Source organism: Tachypleus tridentatus, chromosome 10, assembly GCF_004210375.1.
Source record: "Tachypleus tridentatus isolate NWPU-2018 chromosome 10, ASM421037v1, whole genome shotgun sequence".
In the NCBI taxonomy this organism is placed as follows: Eukaryota; Metazoa; Arthropoda; class Merostomata; order Xiphosura; family Limulidae; genus Tachypleus; species Tachypleus tridentatus.
The window spans coordinates 78,681,404-78,701,587 of record NC_134834.1 but is presented as its reverse complement, the minus strand read 5'-3'; the positions used below and the strand labels follow the sequence as shown (position 1 = coordinate 78,701,587).

At 34.5% G+C, this 20,184-nt stretch overlaps 1 protein-coding gene across 10 annotated transcripts in view; it reads left to right on the top strand.

The window, feature by feature from the left end:
* Nucleotides 1-725: 725 nt before the first annotated feature.
* Nucleotides 726-20,184, top strand: part of LOC143229657 (calmodulin-alpha-like) — a 106,645-nt gene continuing 87,186 nt past the window's right edge. For 7 of the 10 annotated variants that reach the window (XR_013015984.1, XM_076462275.1, XM_076462274.1 and 4 more), the window contains exon 1: nt 732-1,008. Coding sequence is in view for 7 of the 10 variants with exons in the window: in XM_076462275.1 (XP_076318390.1) it covers nt 1,006-1,008 (3 nt within the window). In the remaining 3 variants the exon portion in view is untranslated. Of the gene's footprint in view, nt 1,009-20,184 lie in introns of all 10 variants that reach the window. The other 3 variants (XM_076462270.1, XM_076462279.1, XM_076462278.1) reach the window with 3 other exon arrangements.

Genomic DNA, 20,184 nt, shown 5'->3' with positions numbered 1-20,184 from the left:
CGCGGGTTCGAATCTCCGTCACATCAAACATACTCGCTGCTTTAGCCTTGGGGTCGTTATGATGTGACCTGTCAATCCAACTATTCGTTGATAAAAGGGTAGCTCAAGAGTTGGCGGTGGGTGGTGATGACTAGCTGCCTTCCCTCTAGTCTTACACTGCTAAATTAGGGACGGCTAACGTAGATAGCTCTCATGTAGCTTTGCGCGAAATTCAAAACAAACAAACAAACCTAACCCTTTGGCCCTTACGTAATTACTATAGCTGATGTATGAACTTCAAGAGTTTGCTGAAATGACTTCACTGCTTCTAGGTATCTGTCTAGAAAGAAATTAGAAGTACTGCGTATGGTGTTACAAGGTTAACTAAAAACGTTGCTTTTATAATATTAATAGCGATTACTAGGAAGTAATTGACATTCTCAATGTTTAAGAACATTACTTCATCGATCGCACAGAAATAATTCATATATTCTCAGATAATTTTATGATCTTCACTTCGTTGTTTACTTTTAACTAACGTATCCATTCTTACACTTCACTACATCTATCTATCTTACTCTCACATCTAGTGAAAACTCGAAGTTTCATTTTGAAACGAACTCAGAATTGTGTAACTCTCGCCTGAGGCAATACACATCCGTTTAAGTATTTTTAGTTCATTAGTCAGCTCGAGAGGGCGCTACTCTACATGCTTTAATACCAGCCACATGACAAAGAAAAGATTATTTCTCCAGCTGACAGAAATAGCTCTGAAAGTTGAGAAGTGAGTCAAGCAGAGACCAATAAGAGAACTATCAGTGTGTTCCTCCTTTGTCTAAGTAAAATTAGAATTTCGTCTGAAGACGTAATGAAGTGTGTGTTTGTTGGTAACAAAAACGCGGTCCTCTGACTGAAGTGGTGACATTCTAAACAAAACGACAGTTTGGAATAATACTGGCTCGAACTGGTGTTTTCGTGCAGTAAACTTTATTACGCAGTTAAAGTATAAATCCGTCTATAACCAAAATGGTAAGTTAATCTTTATTTTCTATACTTTTTTAATATGTGGTTGGTTTTGTAAGTACATGAGTTGTTACAAAATATTAATGTGTTCATACAGCAGTACGCCTCTAATTCACAATACACATTCGTACAATAAGCTGATGAATACGGGTGGAAGGCGTATTCTTATTTAATCCCTGTTGTTAAGTTTCCTTGAAATTGAAACACAATGAGGTATTTAAAGTGATAGAAAAGTCTATAGCACGTTCAGAAAATTTTCAAATTTGTTTGTTTTTTAATTTCGTGCAAAGCTACACGAGGGCTATCTGCACTAGCTGTCCCTAATTTAGCAGTGTAAGACTAGAGGGAAGGCAGCTGATCATCACCGCCAGGGCCAACTCTTGGGCTACTCTTTTACCAATGAATGGTTGGATTGACCATTACTTTATAACGCCCCTACGGCTGAAAGAGCGAGCATGTTTGGTGTGACAGGGATTCGAACCCGCGACTCTCAGATTACGAGTCGAGTGCCTTAACCACCTGGCCATGCTGGGCTTTCAAACTTGTAATATACTGATTAAAAATAATTTCAAAATATAGGCTTTGATTCATTAATGGAACAATATAATTAAGCGGAAATTTTGGGGATTAATGTCTCCAATTTAAAATCTGTACTATATGATACTGTATAGTGATTAGTGTTATGCGTTCTAAAAAGTTATCTCCATGTTGTATATGTTGTTAATTTTGAAACATATAAATCATGGAGTAACTTATTACGTCTTTTTGTTGTAAAAATTCTTACGCCTTATTCTGGAGCAGGGAATCCAATTAAAATATCTTGGATGACTTAATGTTTGCAGAGTCACATTTAAAGATGCTATATATAGGTATTAGAAACCAAAACTATACTACGGCATCTATGGTGTAGGAAAACGAAAGTCTTGCGACACAATCAGTTTGGAGTCAGCAGTATAGCCCGATGTGGCTTTGCTATAAAAAACACACACACACACACAATCAGTTACTGAAGCAAGGGGCCGTAAACATAGCTGATGCATCACTTCTTTTTTTTAATCTGTTAATTAAATATTAGATAAAAACCAAATAGCTAATGTAGTGACGAAAGAAATCCATATGCAATGCTGTTTGTACGGTAAAATAGATAGTCTCAATGTCAGGTTTCTTAACCCTCGATTTACCGACTTTCTGTTTTTGCCTCTTATAATACTTTTTGTTAGTTTGTTTTGAATTTCGCACAAAGCTACTCGAGGGCTATCTGTGCTAGCCGTCTCTAATTTAGCAGTGTAAGACTAGGGGAAGGCAGCTAGTCATCACCACCCACTGCCAACTCTTGAGCTACTTGGGATTGACCGTTACATTATAACGCCCCCACGGCTGAAAGGGCGAGCATGTTTGTAGCGACGGGGATGCGAACCCGCGACCCTCTGATTATGAGTCGCACGCCTTACGACGCTTTGCCATGCCGGGCCTTGTTGTAATACTGACAACTGACTAAGTCTTTCATTTTATATGTAAAATGAGTGACGTTCCCAGAAGCAATCAGTGAAAATAATTGTATTATTGATGACATTTTTGTTCACAAAGTTTTATGACCGTACCTTTGTGAGGAACGTGGAATTAACAAAATCTTTGACCCATAAGAAAATTGGTGAATAAATAGTTTTAAGAAAATGCGTTTTAAAAGGAGCTCTATTTATTCCAGGTATAACTTTGCCAAGTTACAAATACAGAGAGAGCCATTTCTTCCATAAAACCTGTTTTCCAATATTACTTATGTTGTTTTTAATGTGGGCTTGACAGCGGGAAAACTGAATGTAAGGTAGAGATTATTTTATTATGAATTTTCAGTTTTCTGATAACAAGAAAACGTTTCACATTTTTAAACACTTTGTAAAACGACTTAAGCTATTCACGTATTGTTAATTTAACGGCTACATTTTTATATTTTACTGAAAACTTTCAACTGCTTCAAGTTTAAAGTCTTAACAAAAACTTTGAATCGGTTCATATTTAGTCTATTAAAGAAATGCTCCAACCGTTTCGGTTTTAAGGTTTTAGTGAAAACTTCAAACTAGTTTAGTTTTTGGTTTTAATGAAAAATATTAATTGGTTTAATATGTTTGTGACAATTTTCAGCAGCTTTATTTTAAAAGTGTTAGTGAAAACTTTCAATCGATTCAGTTTAAGGTGTTAATGAAAAATTCATATCAGTTGGGTTTTAAGTTGTTAGTAAAAACTTTTAACCTTAGTTAAAACCCGCGACCCCGGATTACGAGTCGAGTGCTTTAACCACCTGGCCATGCCAGGGCCAAAACCTGAGTGAAAGCTTCAATTGGTTCAATTTCAATGTGTTAGTGGAAACTTCCTATGTAAGTACATATTTAAAATGGTATTATAAACTTTCAACTAATCAAGTATAAAAAGAAAGTTTTTAAATGAATAAATTCTCGGAAGTAATGATATTTTCGAAGAATGCCTCTTCTTGATCGCTAAGTGATAAAGTTGAGAGTTTATAACACAAGTCTCAAGGATTCGATCTCTATGGCGGCCATACCAAAAATAGTCCATTCTGTAATTTTGCCCTTAATACCAACAAAACATAATATCAAACAAAGCATAATGATTTTACTTTGAATAAGATTGAAATTCCAAAATATTTAATTTTACTATTAACTAAAAAAACTTTTGAAAAACGTAAATAAATTATCTTAATCTGAACGAATCTCAAGTTGTACCAATAACAGAGATTACACTTTCATACCAACGTGTCCCATGCTATTACAGCGGTAAGTCTACTGTTTACAACGCAAAAATTAGGGGTTCGATTATCCTCGGTGGGCCTAGCAGATAGCCTGATGTGGCTTTGCTATAAGAAAAATACACACATATCAACATATTATGTACATACATATATTGACGTAAGTAGCTCACAAATTCGTGAAATTTGGTGCCATAAATTTCTCTTTTTTATGGTATTTTGAGAAATTCCGTTCATAAAGAAATCTACAGGGTGTTCGGAAAGTCACTGTGCAGTTTTGAAAGCAGCGATAACAGCATTCATTCAATCTATTTCAAGCCAGCAACTGATAGCGGTGTTTAGAAACAAAATAAGAAGGATCCAAACCTGTATTGATGCCAACGGAGGTCACTTTGAACATCGTTTGTAATTGTCATTCATATTTATCTCCTGTATTCTATATTGAAACATGTCTGTTAGTAAATATATAAGTGTGCAGAGACTTTCCGAACACCCTGTATTTTAGTTTCATGAAAGTTTTCCGTTCCTCTTAAGGACAAGATCTAAGATTATAAACTGCAAGATATTTTATGAGTATTAGGAAAAGAATAGCGAAACTAGTGAAAGTTAGTGCCAATAAATCTTGCTACTAGAGCACCTCCAGTAGTTAGTTTTGTAACTTCAAACTCACTTTCTTTGTTTTGCCACCGAGGTTGTTAATATACGAACACTTGTTCAATAATTCAGAAGTTTGAAATATGTCACGACGAGCACAGGACATGATATTACCAACAATATGGTAAAACAAGATTCACTTAATGTGATCTGTATGAGTATATGAAAAATAACAATTTAATGGTGGGTTCAGGATGATGACGGTTTGTTTTGAATTTCGCTCAAAGTTACACGAGGGCTATCTGCGCTAGCCGTCCCTAATTTGACGGTGTAAGATTAGAGGGAAGGCACCTAGGCATCACCACCCACCTCCACATTTTGGACTACTCTGTTATCAACGAATAGCGTAATTGACTGTTACATTATAACACTCTCACGGCTGAAAGGGTGACCCTTAGATTAGGAGTCGAGCGTCTTAACCATCTGGCTATGTCGGGCCCCAGAATATTGTAGAACCAGTGTATTGTATTGGAGTTGACTAACTTGAAATAACATTCTACAGTTACTGTGATCACAGTGTTATGTAGCTATTTAATTTGCAGCTATAATGCTTAAAGTGATAGAAGACTTATTTTGCTTCGTAAAACATCTACTGCTAGTTAATGAGTTCGTATTTACTTGTAGATGAGGGTTTGGTTCTATGTTTGTTCGTAGTAAATGATTTACACATTCATCTAATATGTAACGTTTCCAGACTGTTCTGTTTTATGCTGTTGTCTTCGTGCTGGAACAGGTATTGATAACAGGTATTGATAAACTCTTGAATAGCAACAGAGAAGGTAGAGTACGATCGAAAAAATATATACGAGTCGTTATTCTGGTCTGTATAAATTGTTTTGAGCATTTACTCGTCAAAACACACGTATACATGTGTTTTATACAAAAGAGGTGTGCTTTGGTATAGTCTTTAACAAATAATATCAACGCTTTGTTCAGAAAATTTCTTTGTGCTTGGGGGCGCCAGAAGTTATAAAAGTATCAAATTGTTCGAACGTCTAAAAATGGTGTGAAGCAGACGGACATTGCCAGAACAATAGAGTATTCCCAATGTACTGTATCCAGAATTCTGAAACATCATCGGTCTACAGGAAACATTGTCGAGGAAAGTCTATTGGTGGACACTGAAAAACTAACACTCGAGATGACCATGTCTTAATCATGTCAACACGTCAAAGTCGAAAGAAGTCTTGCAACACTTTATGAACACGTTCATTCCAGGATACTCAGAAGAACAGTGAATAAGAGACTGACCAAAGAAAGTTATTTTGAAAAAAAAAGATATATCTGCAAACCGATACTAGTAGTTAGGGCACTGGCGACACATTATCTTTTCATATGAGTCTTGTTTCGAGCTTGTTTAAATATGATGATGGGATTAGTGGTCGTCGTTTCCCTGGAGAACATATGAGGAAAGACTGTCTTTTTCACAGAGAACACAAAGGAGGTGGTGCAGTATATGTTTGGGCAGCTATTCATTATGGTGGAAAAAATGTTTTTCATATCCTTCTTTAAAACGCCAATGACGCCTTCTACATGCATCACATGCAATGATATTTCTGCCATATGCTAGGGCAATGTTTGATAATAACTTTGTGTTTGAGGATGGCAATGTAACATATTGTAGAGGATTATTTTGAGCAGGAGAAAATAACAAGATTGTCATGGCCATCAAAAGCTCCAGGTTGTAATAACACTGAGAACGTTTGGGTAAAAACTACTAAACGTGACCCTAAACCAGATATTGTTGCTGAGTTGCAACGCCTTGTAGTGACAAGTTTGGATGAAATCATGGTGAATGGCATCAATAACCTCACCGACAGCATGCCATGTCGCGTTGTGGATGCGATTAGCATACGTAAAGACCAACTAAGTTAATATGAACTAATAACTTTGTTACAGACGCTAGTTATAATATTTTGATATTATATTTTGTCATTATTTGGTAAGGTTTCGTGGTAATAAAGGAAATTCTGAATTACACATCTTTTTACAGTTGTTTGATAAAATTGTTTGATGATAAATCGTCCATGCTGCCCAAAGAATCTATCTCATTAGAAAAAATTACATATATAAATAGTTAATATAACATGTATTTCTAAGTTTGACAGTGCTAAGTGTATTTGTTCTCCATATATTAATAATAACAATCTTATTTATTATACAATATGCAAACATTTTGGCTAATACTGTATACAACGAAATGAGAATGTACCAGTAATTAGATAAATACTACCAGATCGTCTAGTCTTTTGTTTCTAGAATATTGGAGTTCAAACAATTTTCAGAATGACATTTAGAAAACTGGAGTTGAAAAAAAGACATAGTTAGTAAATGCTAATATCGAGTTTATATTCGTGAATTCGCCTCTTTGCTTTTAGAAGCGAATGTTTATCTAGATTGCCAGAAAGATGAATTTCGACTCATAGAAAATATTTTTCTGCTGTACAAATGCTGATGGGACACTACATTTATATGATTAAGAATCAAACAACCACTTTCCTGGACTAAGATTTTTACATTGTACTGTTATGTACTAACAAGTGATTTATTATGTTGAACAGAAGTCTGGATACGCTTATCTGGTGCTTACTCTCTATGTTGCTGTTACAGTAGATAGCTTATTTATACTTACCTGTTACCAAACTGTTTTTTGCTGTTGTATAGCTTTTAATACCAACATGAGACTCCTGCATATCAATCATAAATGTCGATTTATAGGAAGAATAATCCGATCAACAAGGATCGTTGTTTCCCTTGTTCAGGCCATAATTTGCTGCACACTAAAGGGGTTTTTAATCAAAAGATTGATTTAACTTTGGTTTCAGTAATTCAGCGTATTTACGTTTTCACCGCTGCAGTCATCAACATGTAAATTTCCTAAATGTTCCAGGATTAATTCCTTGTAAGAGAGGAAAAACAACAATACATTTTATTTAGTAAGTAACCGTTTGAAAAATCATAATTTATGTTCAAAGAAGGGCATGTTACGTATTTCATTTAAGATTTATTTTGAATTTGTGATTTTCCTTCTTTTAGAACCAGGAGGTACGTATGTGTTTGTAGATAAATGTCTTGTTAAACAAGGCTTGACTGGCCCGGCATGGCCAAGCGTGTTAAGGCGTGCGACTCGTAATCTGAGACCAGACATGCTCGCCCTTTCAGCCGTGGGGGCGTTATAATGTGACGGTCAATCCCACTATTCGTTGGTAAAAGAGTAGCCCAAGAGTTGGCGGTGGGTGGTGATGACTATCTGCCTTCCCTCTAGTCTTACACTGCTAAATTAGGGACGGCTAGTACAGATAACCCTCGAGTAGCTTTGTGCGAAATTACAAAAACAAATAAACAAACAAGGCTTGATTTGTAATAACAGTAAATACAAACTGTCTGGGTTTTGGGCCTTTAGTGTTTTGGAAATGTTTATTTTCCAATAATAAAGCTTGAATTTGGACTAATTTATTAATACTCTGTAAATTGTAGATTGTAGATATTAATATTTTAATGCTTAAAACTCTCACAAAAGTAGAAATTTAGATTTTATAGAAAATTGCCATTAACTCCAACTTTCGTCTAAACTGAAAAAACAACAGTTTTGTTTCTTCTTATTTTATTTTATTCTTATAAGTAATAAAATAATTTTTAAACATTTTGTCGGGTTATTTATTACACTTTACATATTTTTGAGTTTAAAATAATTTTATGCTAGAATAAGAAAGAAAAAAAGTAAAATTAAAGGTTATAACTTTTGTGTATTGTTGTTGTTTTAATTCAACGCTAAGGCCTGACATGGGAAAATGGCTAGGGCGCTGGACTCCTTATCTGATATTGACGGTTTCGAATCTCAGTCACACCAAACATGCCCACCCTTTCATTCACTATTAATTGGTAAATGGCTCGGCATGGCCAAGCGCGTTAAGGCGTGCGACTCGTAATCTGAGGGTCGCGGGTTCGCATCCGCGTCGCTCCAAACATGCTCGCCCTCCCAGCCGTGGGGACGTTATAATGTGACGGTCAATCCCACTATTTGTTGGTAAAAGATTAGCCCAAGAGCTGGCGGTGGGTGGTGATGACTAGCTGCCTTCCCTCTAGTCTTACACTGCTAAATTAGGGACGGCTAGCACAGATAGCTCTCGAGTAGCTTTGTGCGAAATTCCAAAAACAAAACAAACAAAAACATTAATTGGTAAAATAGTAGCCCAATAGTTGGCGGTTGGTGTGGTTCACTAGCTCCTTTCTCTCTAGTCTTACACTGCTAAATTAATAACGGCTAGCGCAGATAGCTCTACTTTAGCTTTGCGCAAAATTTAAAAAACAAACTCAACGTTAAAAGTAAGCCCAAGCAAACTACTAGCTAATTTTTGTTCTAGCCATCGGTTGTTATTCAGTAATTGTCAAATATGATTATCTAGACATACATTGAGCAAATTACAGTTCTCATTAGTGAACCACTAACAAATCCGAATGCGACACTTTGTTGCTCACGAAAGCCTTGGAATTTTAAGTCTCAGCTATAACGTGGTGATGAGCAACCTTACATTCAACAATGGATTTGAAAGTCATTTTCTTTTCCATGATAAAGTAAAAAGAAACTAAAACCTCCCGAAAGCTACATCTATATTAAAATAAAAAAAGGTTAAAATTATCTGGTGATAAAATGGAATAATGTGATTAAATTTAAAATAATTTTTATCAATAAAAGCTTAGTTGGATATAGAAATATAATATTCATGAACATAAAAAATATTATGATAAAGTTTCATTGAGTTAACATCTTTATATTTTGGACATCATCGGAGATTAAATGTTGACCATTTTTAAACCCTATTTCTATTGAAAGTTCAGAAACTCGTCCTATTTAATTTAGTTATTTTCTTTGAGCGAATCCATAAACTTATGGCCCGGTATGGCCAGGTGGTTAAGGCACTCGGCTTCTAATCTGAGGGTCGCTGGTTCAAATCCCCGTCTCACCAAACATGCTCGCTCTTTCAGCCTTGGGGTCGTTATGATGTAACTTGTGAATTCCACTATTTGTTGGTTAAAAAGTAGCCCAAGAGTTGGCGGTGGGTGGTGATGTCTAGCTGCCTTCCTTCTAGTCTTACACTGATAGATTATGGACGGCTAGCGCAGATAGCTCTCGTGTAGCTTTGCGCGAAATTCAAATCAAACCATAAACTTATAATTGACCAAACTTAATAAAATCCATTAAAACTGATAATTTTTATTTATCAGATCAAATAACAGAAAAATGAAGTAAATTTAAAAACGAAAGCTTTTAGTTCTACAGTGGCCTTCATGACTATATATTGGCACGTACTTGTCTGCTTAGTTTGGTTATTGTTTTTTTTAAAGTTTCTACCTAAACAACAGCAATAAGAAAAAATACCAGCATCTTTCTAAAAGATTGTTGCTGACTAGAAATTTAACGTGAATGTCTGTCGGTGTTTGGGTAAGAAACGTTCATACCCTGGAGGGTCAGGTTCTCTATGACCTCTTCCTCCTCCCCGTACTTATGTTCTTGGCGGATTGGTATTTATAATTGTAGAACTGAATTATTTTTTATCCTTTTCAGGGCAATGTCCATGTATTGTGGCTCATATATAGTGATTATTTTATTCTATCAGCGGAATGTCAAGTTTGTTGGTGGCATTTTTTTATTGTTTAATACATATATATATATGTATATATATATTTTATTATTTTTATTATTATTATTATTATTATTTATTATTATTATTATTTTATTATTATTTATTATTATTATTATTATTTTATTATTATTATTTATTATTTTATTATTATTTATTATTCTTTATTATTATTATTTAATATATATTTTTTATTAATTTGTATATTTAAAATATAAGTTAATGAAATATTTAGGACAAGCTTCATCATGTATGAGTTTAACGTGTTCCAACAGTGGAATTAGTATTGACTTTTCGTGCAGGAATGAAATGCGCATGCTCCTCCCTTGCACGTTTTTCTTCTTCAAACGTAATAGAGATGTAGAACATGTTAATAGTTTATTACGGGATGAAGGCTTATAGCAGATTGAATAACTGAGCCACAAACTAATAAGTTCCGTGAAAAACTGTCTTTGAAACAAACCTATTGCTGGCTTAAAATCTGCCTATGGTGCTGTCGGCAAAGATATAATTTATAAAGAAAGATTGTTTTAAAATTTATTTGCGGAGAACAAATTGCTACTTTTAGTAGTTATTATCACAAACTGTTGAATGTTTTACAATAGTGCATAAAGCATAAGTTTGACAAAGAGCTGCAAATTAAAAAGTGTTACAGTGAAGTCTATAGGAAAGTTAGTTCTACTTCGTTTCAATTGAATATAATTTCAATAACAAATTTTTCTCTATCATTAGGATTGTTATTTTATTACTAAATCTTTAGTGGAATGTAAGAAAGTTTTATTTAGCGCAATGCTACACAATAGGCCATCTTCGTTGTTTCCACCTGGATTTTAGCGTTGTAAGTCCATAAAAGTACTACTCATTGGAGAAGTGTGTTGGTTTGGAATTAAACACAAAGCTACACAACTGGCTATCTATGCTCTGTTCCCCGGTTTCTAGCAGTGTGAGTCTAAGGACATATCACTGTGCCATTGGCGGGCTCAGTGGAGAATAGGAACATTTGTGTGAGGTATTTTAGCGTGTGTAAACAATCAGATTAAATGTCTATAATATCATCTAAAACTAACTAATGCTGTATCTGCCAGTAGTAATAAATTATCCTTATTCGCTCAGTTCTGATTACAGTGTTATGGTGTACTGAAGTGATGATTATTTAGTTATAGCTGTTATAGGTTTTTTTTTTTATCATAACCTCTTTTTGTTAAATATGTTTTCGTTAAGACAGTTTTTCCTAATAGTTAGAAGTACCATCCTAGTCTTACAGCTTCAACGCAGTTATTTAAAAACAAAGTTGTGTTCAATGTCTTTAAGTGTAATGTGATATTTGTCGCTGCTTCTCATGCGTGAAGCGGTTAAAGCTAAAATGAGAAACTGCTGATAACCTGTTTAACCTTTTTTGTTTTTCCAACACAAAATTTAAATGCTTGAGTGTCCCGGATGTGTATAAAACATTAGAAGAAATTCAATGATGAATATAATCCTTTCATTGAACTAGTCTACTGTTGGTTTGATTTTAAAAAAATCCTTCAGATTTCTAAAGCTTCTGAGCCGTTAGCTATCGATTTGAAAGGTGTCTTGTAAGACACAGTTTTCGTACTAAGCAGATCCACTGTTTGCTCAAAATCTGGCTTCGACCTTTTATTACTCTCTTTTTGTAAATAATAAGACACATATATTGCCCCCAAATACTAAGATTTGGATTTAAGACAAATTATACTAAGTCAAGCTATTACAGATACCCCGGTGTAACGATTTCAAATTATCCCCGTTTTCAAGTTACCGAGGGGTAGGTTAAAATCGATTTCATCTTACCCCCCTTGATTTTAAACTACCCCCTTCCCGATAGACTCGTTTTAACGGTTTGTTAAGATACTAGACGTTTTTATCGCACTCAGTGTGTGTAAATTAAATTAACTCATTAATAATAATGTAAAAATTCGAATATTTATCATGTTTTTATCTCATGCTATTAATCACTCATTTTTATTTCAGTGCGCATAAATAAATATAAAAAAAATTAATATGTATAAATTACAATATATTGAATGAAGACAGTTGTAGACCTTGTGGTCTGGTGAGGACGAGCCCCTAAAATACCTTTTATCTTATATAAATCATCAATTTTAATAAAAGAAATAATAGGCCTTTTGCCTGTTATCATGTACTTAGATATGTACTCGACACGCACTACAAATATTAAAAGCAATCATTATGTTTGTCATTTGGGCGTTAGAAGAGGGGGTAATTTGAAATCAAGGGGGTAATTTAAAATCGATTTCATGGTACTCCCCTGATACTCTGAAAACGATTTCATATTACCGGGGGTAACTTGAAAACGGGGATAATTTAAAATCGTTACACCGGTACGTTCTTCTTTCCAACGTCTGAACCATGTGTTCAAATACCTTGATTGGTAGAAACTGAAATGCTGAACGTGTACATAATAATAGATAGTTATTAGAAGACCTTATGTTGTTTTATTGTAAATATATTTATTCCTCTGGTTGCTGAAAAACATAGTATCTTTGGTATATTCTTCAGTTTAAGGAGTCGGTTATAATAAACAATATATTTTATAGTGGTTAGATATGTTGTTATTCTCCACTCATGACTAATAAGAGGAATATCCAATAGCACTTAAAACTATATTTAGTCCATGGAAAGAATAATTAAGGATTAATAACATAAGGTGCTGGACCCCAGGGGCCCCAAGTAATCACATGATCCAATGTGAGAAAGGTAATACTCTTTATGTCTGCCCAGGGAGCTAATTAAGCTGAAACACATTAGTTATGCTAATAAATGTTTTTAGAGGAATATAAGAAGTTTAAGCCTAGGTTATAATAATAACACTAGTTCTAGCCCTCTCTAATTTATAAGTGATAGACTAGTTGGAAGGCAGCTAGTTAACGTCATCCACTCTGATTGAATAGTGGGATTGACCGAAACATTATAATATCCCAATGGGTGAAAAAAAACGAGGATGTTCGGTTATAGAACTTAAACCCGTGATACATAAATTGTGTGTCGAGTGCCTTTACTCCCAGACTAGACCGTGATGAGTTAATTGAGGTGGATTATGATATGAAATTTAAATGCATTACCGAATGTCTCAAAGAAATAAAAAACACACGAAATAAACATAATAAAATAAAAGAAAGAAAAACTTCACAATGTTATCAGACAGATTAATTATGCAGTTTCCAAGTTGTAGTAAGTATACGTAAGGACAAATATTCATGTGTTTACCGTAGATACATTGTAGAGGTGCCAATTATAAATGTTTAATACATGTTATTGTAGTTTAGTTTAAGTAGAGTTCGGTTTACATATAATGTTATTACGTAGTCAATTATAAGGATAAGTAAAAATCTATGTTAGTTATAGATTTATTGGAAAGATTAGTCCCAGTGTAAAACCATTGAAACATAGTTGTTTGTAAGTTGTAGCACATGAATCTCTGGAATAGATGATCAACACAACTAGATGTAACATACGTACTGGACTGGGTGACAGTTTGTTGGACAGAAAAGAGTATTTTAAGAAACTAACATGTAGATTCACAGCTATAATTACAGGAGCTGGATCAATATAAGTTCGCTCGATAGGGAGGCTTTTTGACAGTGAGAGGGCATCTTTATAACTTACTGACAAGTGTGTGTATGTCAAGATAACTAACTGAATCCACATTTTAATAGACTACTGCTCTACCATCATTCGGCTGCCTTGTTAGGGCAGACGGAGCAAGCAACAGGAGTTATGAACACTGCGTGGTTAATGCATTGCTTACATGCAGTTACGAATGAAAAGTGTTTCCCAGACAGTTATCCATATAAGCAACAGAGGTGGGAAAGTTCAGCTCATCAAGAAGAAAAAGAACGGGAAGGTCAAGGGTTAACTAATAAACTGGTAAATAATGCATTATTAGAAAGTGTCCCAAACTCTACCAGTTTCACACAATGTTAGTTTATTAGTTTCACTTCAGGGTAAACAGATACTGGTTCCAGAAGTTCTCCAAACTTCGTGATATTACACTTTTTTGAAAGACAAAACTCTCAGACCATAAGTAGTTTAATCTTATTGGCTTTAACTCCATATAACATGATGACATAGAAGCTAGGATGACTATTACAGTCGACATTTATAAACACTGTACATATATCCATACCAGTAACAATCAATAAAAGTACTTATGCTGAAGATTGGAAGTTCCTTCAAGATTTGTCTGACATTACTCATATATTGTGATAGAAGACCAGACATCTTATCTGTGACGTGAATGACAAAACTTGTACCAAATTTCTACATTCCACTCTCTACAGTTTCGTTCACTGCTAAATTTGAGCCAATCAATAAGAATTGCTGATTACCATGATGACAGATTTTATGTTTCGACCCTGTATTTGTTAATTTCACCTTGAGTTTATCTCTTCTGGATATAAAGGACATAATGTCAACAATGTTTACTTTATGTTTTGAGTTCGCGTGAAGACTGGGAAACGTTGTGGTATAAAAAATCTAAACATATGGAAAAGAATGCCAATATTTCCGGCATCACGTATATTATTAACAAAGTATTCACAACTGAGTTAAGGCATCAACTTTTGTAAAAAGAAACTTTCCCCCTGGTGAAACAGTGACATTGATGAGACTTGGAGAACCCAGACTGAGGTAACTGAGGTAAGACTTTGATCCAGCTCATGTAGGGGAGCCAAGAAATGCATATAACAAAGCTCGTGCTCTCTTCACGTGATCAGTTTTTGTGTGTGTTTTTCTTATAGCAAAGCCACAAAGGGCTATCTGCTCAGCCCACCGAGGGGAATCGAACCCCTGATTTTAGCGTTGTAAATCCGGAGGATCAGTTTTCAAAGCAGAAAACATGAAAAATAATGAGCTGTGTATTAAGGTCATCTCATAAACACGTCCTTCTGTCACTTACACAGGATTATAAATGTAGTAATGTCAGTCTTTTACGATAGTGATGGTGTCTCATTCAGTACAGATTAAAAGCAACGCACGTTACCATGACCATGGTTACAGTCGTTGACGAGCTGTTGCAACAGTAGCTCAATTTACACTAGTATACATCTAATCTACAACTATACGCAGGTTTGAAAGTCATCTTTAACTCATACAAAATACACAGTTACTACTATCAAGACAAATAAATCATAAGAGTCTAACTAGATTCATATATGTATCATTATTATATTTAATTCATAGTATGAAGCAATGAAAGTAAACTCTGTAATAAACATTATCGTAAGTGAAAAGATGCTCTGGGACTGGGAGTTAAATTCAGGACTTATGACTAACAGTGCCAACACTTTATCCAAGAATACAAACCGTTCCCATTTCTTTCCACTTATAAAACACAGCTCTCTTCGTAGACTATCGACCTTGGTTTACATCAGTTTGGCAAAAATGCCAACCATGGACGTTCTTCAGCGATATTCAGGGGAAAATTACAATTACTTTAAACCTAAGTAAAATATGGTGTAATTATGAGGAATCAGTTGAAAAATATACAGCCAGAAGGCTTCTGGTAACATCAATAATGGATCATTCTTCTACTTGTGAGACCACCAACCTTTACTTGAAGGGTCAGTTCCTGTTGGTACAACCCCTAGGGTTGTCACCTAGTGCTCAACTCAGCCTGTATTCAATGATTTCCATTATACTTTTACGTATTACAAATGAGGCACATCGCTAATTAATTTAGGAGTGTTCTTCGCTGGTCCAATTGAAAGTCTACGGACTTACAACGGTAAAATCAGGGGTTCGATTTCCCTTGGTGGACTCAGCAGATGGCCCAATGTGACTTAGCTATAAGAAAACACACAGGATTTAGAGGCATACGGAAAGAACAAAATATAGGAAAAAATATACGTACAACATGGAAGAATGATAAAACGGTTACTGATAAATACATAAATATTGTTTGAAAACCCTTTGATTTTTACTAAGAACAAAGCTATTTCTACTCTGCTTACCGCGGGTAACGATCTGTTTTTTAGCATTATAACTACTCAGATTTATCAAGGGAAAGATTTATTTGGTCGTTTTAGGACAAAGCTACGCAACAGACTATTTACACTCTATCTTCTACGAGGATTATCGAACCTCGGATTTTAGCGTTGTAATTCCGTAAACTTACCGCTTTGCTGCTGGGGATATTGAAAACTGAAAAAAAAAAAAGTTTTAACTTTAGATAACTATAAACATATTCAGATCCTTAGAGATATTTGTTTCTACAACAAAAATGTTCATTTAGTTTTCTGATTCAAGAAGTCAGGTATTAATAGAAGTTCATTTCCAAAGTTTGCGTAGCGCCCTCATATGGAACCTCTAGAAAATAATCAACAACCAGTGGCATGTAAATGTTTTTCTTTACAGCGATCCCCCTTCACGTAAACACACCCTTTGTTGTGTCCTCCTCTGTATCACGTATTTGTGTATATAATATGTGATCCTTTGTTGTGTCCTCCTCTGTATCACGTATTTGTGTATATACTATGTGATCCTTTGTTGTGTCCTCCTCTGTATCACGTATTTGCGTATATAATATGTGATCCTTTGTTGTGTCCTCCTCTGTATTACGTATTTGTGTATATAATATGTGACCCTTTGTTGTGTCCTCTTCTGTATCACGTATTTGTGTATATAATATGTGATTATTACATGCTAGTTCTTGCTTATATATTACTTAAAAGTAGTACTATTAAAACGGAAGTTTTTAAAACTGCTGATTTTTAAATTTCTTATTTTTGATATATTTGACATGTTCCTATAGAGATAGCTGTGTTTTTCTCCCCACCCAACCTTCTGCTGTTCTCTCCCTCGGAGGGGTGAAACACTGGCTTGGAGGAAAGGTCTGATTTGTTATGAATTTCGTTCAAAGCTACGCTAGGGTCATATGCGGTAGCTGCCCCTAATTTAGCAGTGTAAAACTAGATAGATGACAGCTATTCAACAACACCCACCGCTAACTCACGGGCTATTTATTTACCAATGAATAGTGGGATTGACCTTTACATTGTAACACTCACATGGATGAAAGGGCGAACGTTTTCGGTGGAGAGAGGGCAACTTTAAGTCAACAACATCCACTCCCGACCATTTGGTTAATCCTGTCTGATCGAATAGTGAAGTTTGTCTTTTACTCTTATAACCTAACAAATGCCTTAAAGTGCGAAATTCGGTCGTTGCACAACGAGACAAAAATAAATGAACCTCGGAATTTACAGTTCGACACGCTATCAACTAGGCCACGCCTGTTTGATCAGGCTTAGACAATGATTACTTAAGTATTGTTTCAAGTACAAGGAATAATTTACACTGTAAGATTTATTATAATTTTTTGTTATTGTAGAAACTATACATGTTACTATCATCTTTATACAGACTCTGGAATGAACATGATGATAGACTTAGCTGACCTTTAATGACTTTAAAATAGGTACAAATAAAAGAATTAAAATGATAAAACAAAAATCTCTGCTCATATATTTTTGCTATTTTATTAGAAAAAAAACGTATAAGTTGTTATAACTTGTTTAAATTTTATTACATTTAAAACACAGAAAAATGAAAATAGTGTTAGAAACAGACCCGGATGCTATATTTTTCTACACATACACAAAAATATTCTCGATGACAGTTACTCTAAGTGGTTGCTGTTAGATTAATGATGGTACTAGGAAAAATTCAAAGCACAAAAGCAAATCAACTCTTAGTTCTTGTTCTCGGAACACGTATACGGTTTATTTTGCTACTTTGTTACACTTAACAGTTTTTCTTACACCATCGAAAAACGCACGTGTTCATGACGAAAGAATCACATACTGTGAATACATTTCACACAACCCGGTATCAGCATTCACAGTTTAGTTCTATCTTACACAGCTTTAAATATAAATGGTTTGGAACTAATAGGTGGTTTAGTCCTTTCGGGTAGAAGCATAACAATCGAGTTGTTGTACAGAACTTCGGAAATTCCCAAATTATTTTGTTATCAGATTTACGCGCAAAGCAATTTTAAAACTGACACAAAACTAAAACTGAAATTTTTGATTAAAGTTTGAGAGACGTTCAAGGCAAAATGTATGAAACGCGTGGCTTTGAAACGTTCAAACGTTTCTTTATTTTTTATTCTAATAATTAATATTAGTTTAAAACTGCTTGATGGACATTAAATTTATTTCATTCATGCTCGCATGGATACGTTTTGGTATAGAAACATAAAATTACAAATTAATCAATTTTAAGTTACTTAAAACTATTAAGACTATCTCAATTCTTTGTTTTAGAACAGAACCATATTTGGATCTTTTTTTGTCCATCGTGGGGATTTAAACTCCGGATTTTAGCATTGGAAGTCCATAAACTTAGCGCAATCCCACAGAGGGAAAAACTAATTAAAATATTCTTATAGCTAAACTTTAACCTGCAGAGGTTATTCCGCATACTCAATAACAGAGAAACTTTCAACTGTGTTGAATGATCGCCTCTTTCTTATAGGTTGTTATCGATACTTTACTTGTATTTTGTATTTTGAACTAAATTTGAAAGCGAGTGAAATAATATCCTTTTTAAAACGCCTCTTTGTCACTACCAGTGCAAAACATTTTTTTACAAAGCTATTTTTTAATTTGGTAAAATGAAACGCTTAAACTGACTAAGATCGAAGAACTATTATTAGATGTAAGTCAAGACAGACACCATAAACTACGTTAGTTGTTTCAAGAGCCATATCTAATGACCTTTTATGATATTATAGCAATCGTGTTGCAATGACTTCCAAAATAGACGGTTGAATAATTATTTGTATGCCTTACTGATTTCGAACAATGTTTTTTCCCCCTGAGTTAGTGTTAAGTCTACAGATTTACAACTATAAAATTAGGGGTTTGGCTCCTCTCGGTGGTTGTTGTTGTTGTTGTTTTGAGTTAAGCACAAAGCTACGCGATGGGCTATCTGTGCTCTGCCCACTACAGGTATCGAAACCCGATTTTTAGCGTTGTAAGTCCACAGACATAGAGCTGAGCCACTGAGGATCTCGCTCGATGGACACAGCAGATAGCCCGTCGTGACTTTGTTGCATTAAAGACACATTTTAAGAATATCTTCTTAAAATCTTCTGCCAGTTTTCTTTCTCGTAAAAAATATTTCAGTAAGTTTAATTATTATAAATTAAAACTGTTTTAAAAAGTGTTTATTTTTTCCAAAAATTTTATTTTTTGTGCGTTTTGAAGCTCGCATGAATACGGAGTTATGTAACAAACAGTTGATACGAGAAACCATTTAATGGAAGTCAAGCTATTGTTGGTTGAAAACTACGTAAACATTTTCGAAAGTAAAATAAGCCTCATTTACTTCTATTATTTAAACATAAGTACATTTTATGACAGAATTAACTATCATGGAAATAGTTCTGAGTGGATTAAGATTCAGCTTTAAATAGAACTGAGCGTTTGAAGAAAAGTTTGAGAGTTTAATAACTGTATTTGTAGTATGTACAAAGGTGTCATAGTCGTCGCTCGTTGACTGTTTGGTCTTTTATGATTTTTATGATTCATCACACATCTTCAGACCTAGAAGCTCGGTTAACTGTATCTTTGACAGAACCAAACCCCTCTGATGGGTTATAATGCTATTTTCAGAATATGATATAAAGTTAAAATAATATAAACGACTTCAGTAGAAGCTGGAGCAGAACGTGTAAATATTGACTTTATTCAGTCTCAGCGTAACTGTTCACGACTCACAAAACTACACCATGTTCTACAAATATTTTGCTTTTGTTTTAGATCAATGCAACACAGTAGATTATTTTTCTTCCCTCTGTCACAGGGATCGAAATCGAGATTCTAGCGTTATAAACCCTTACACTTACCGATAATCCATAGTTTTTTATCACGTAAAAGAGTTTTGAGATTGATCTTGTTTTCACTTTTTGCTATTGTCTATCGTAACAATAAAACACATTTCACAGAAGATAATTTATACTAATACAACAAATACTAATCTAAATTGAATTTTGCGCACAGCTACTCGAGGGCTACCTGAGCAAGCTGTCCCTAATTTAGCAGTGTAAAACTAGAGGGAAGGCAACTAGTCGTCACC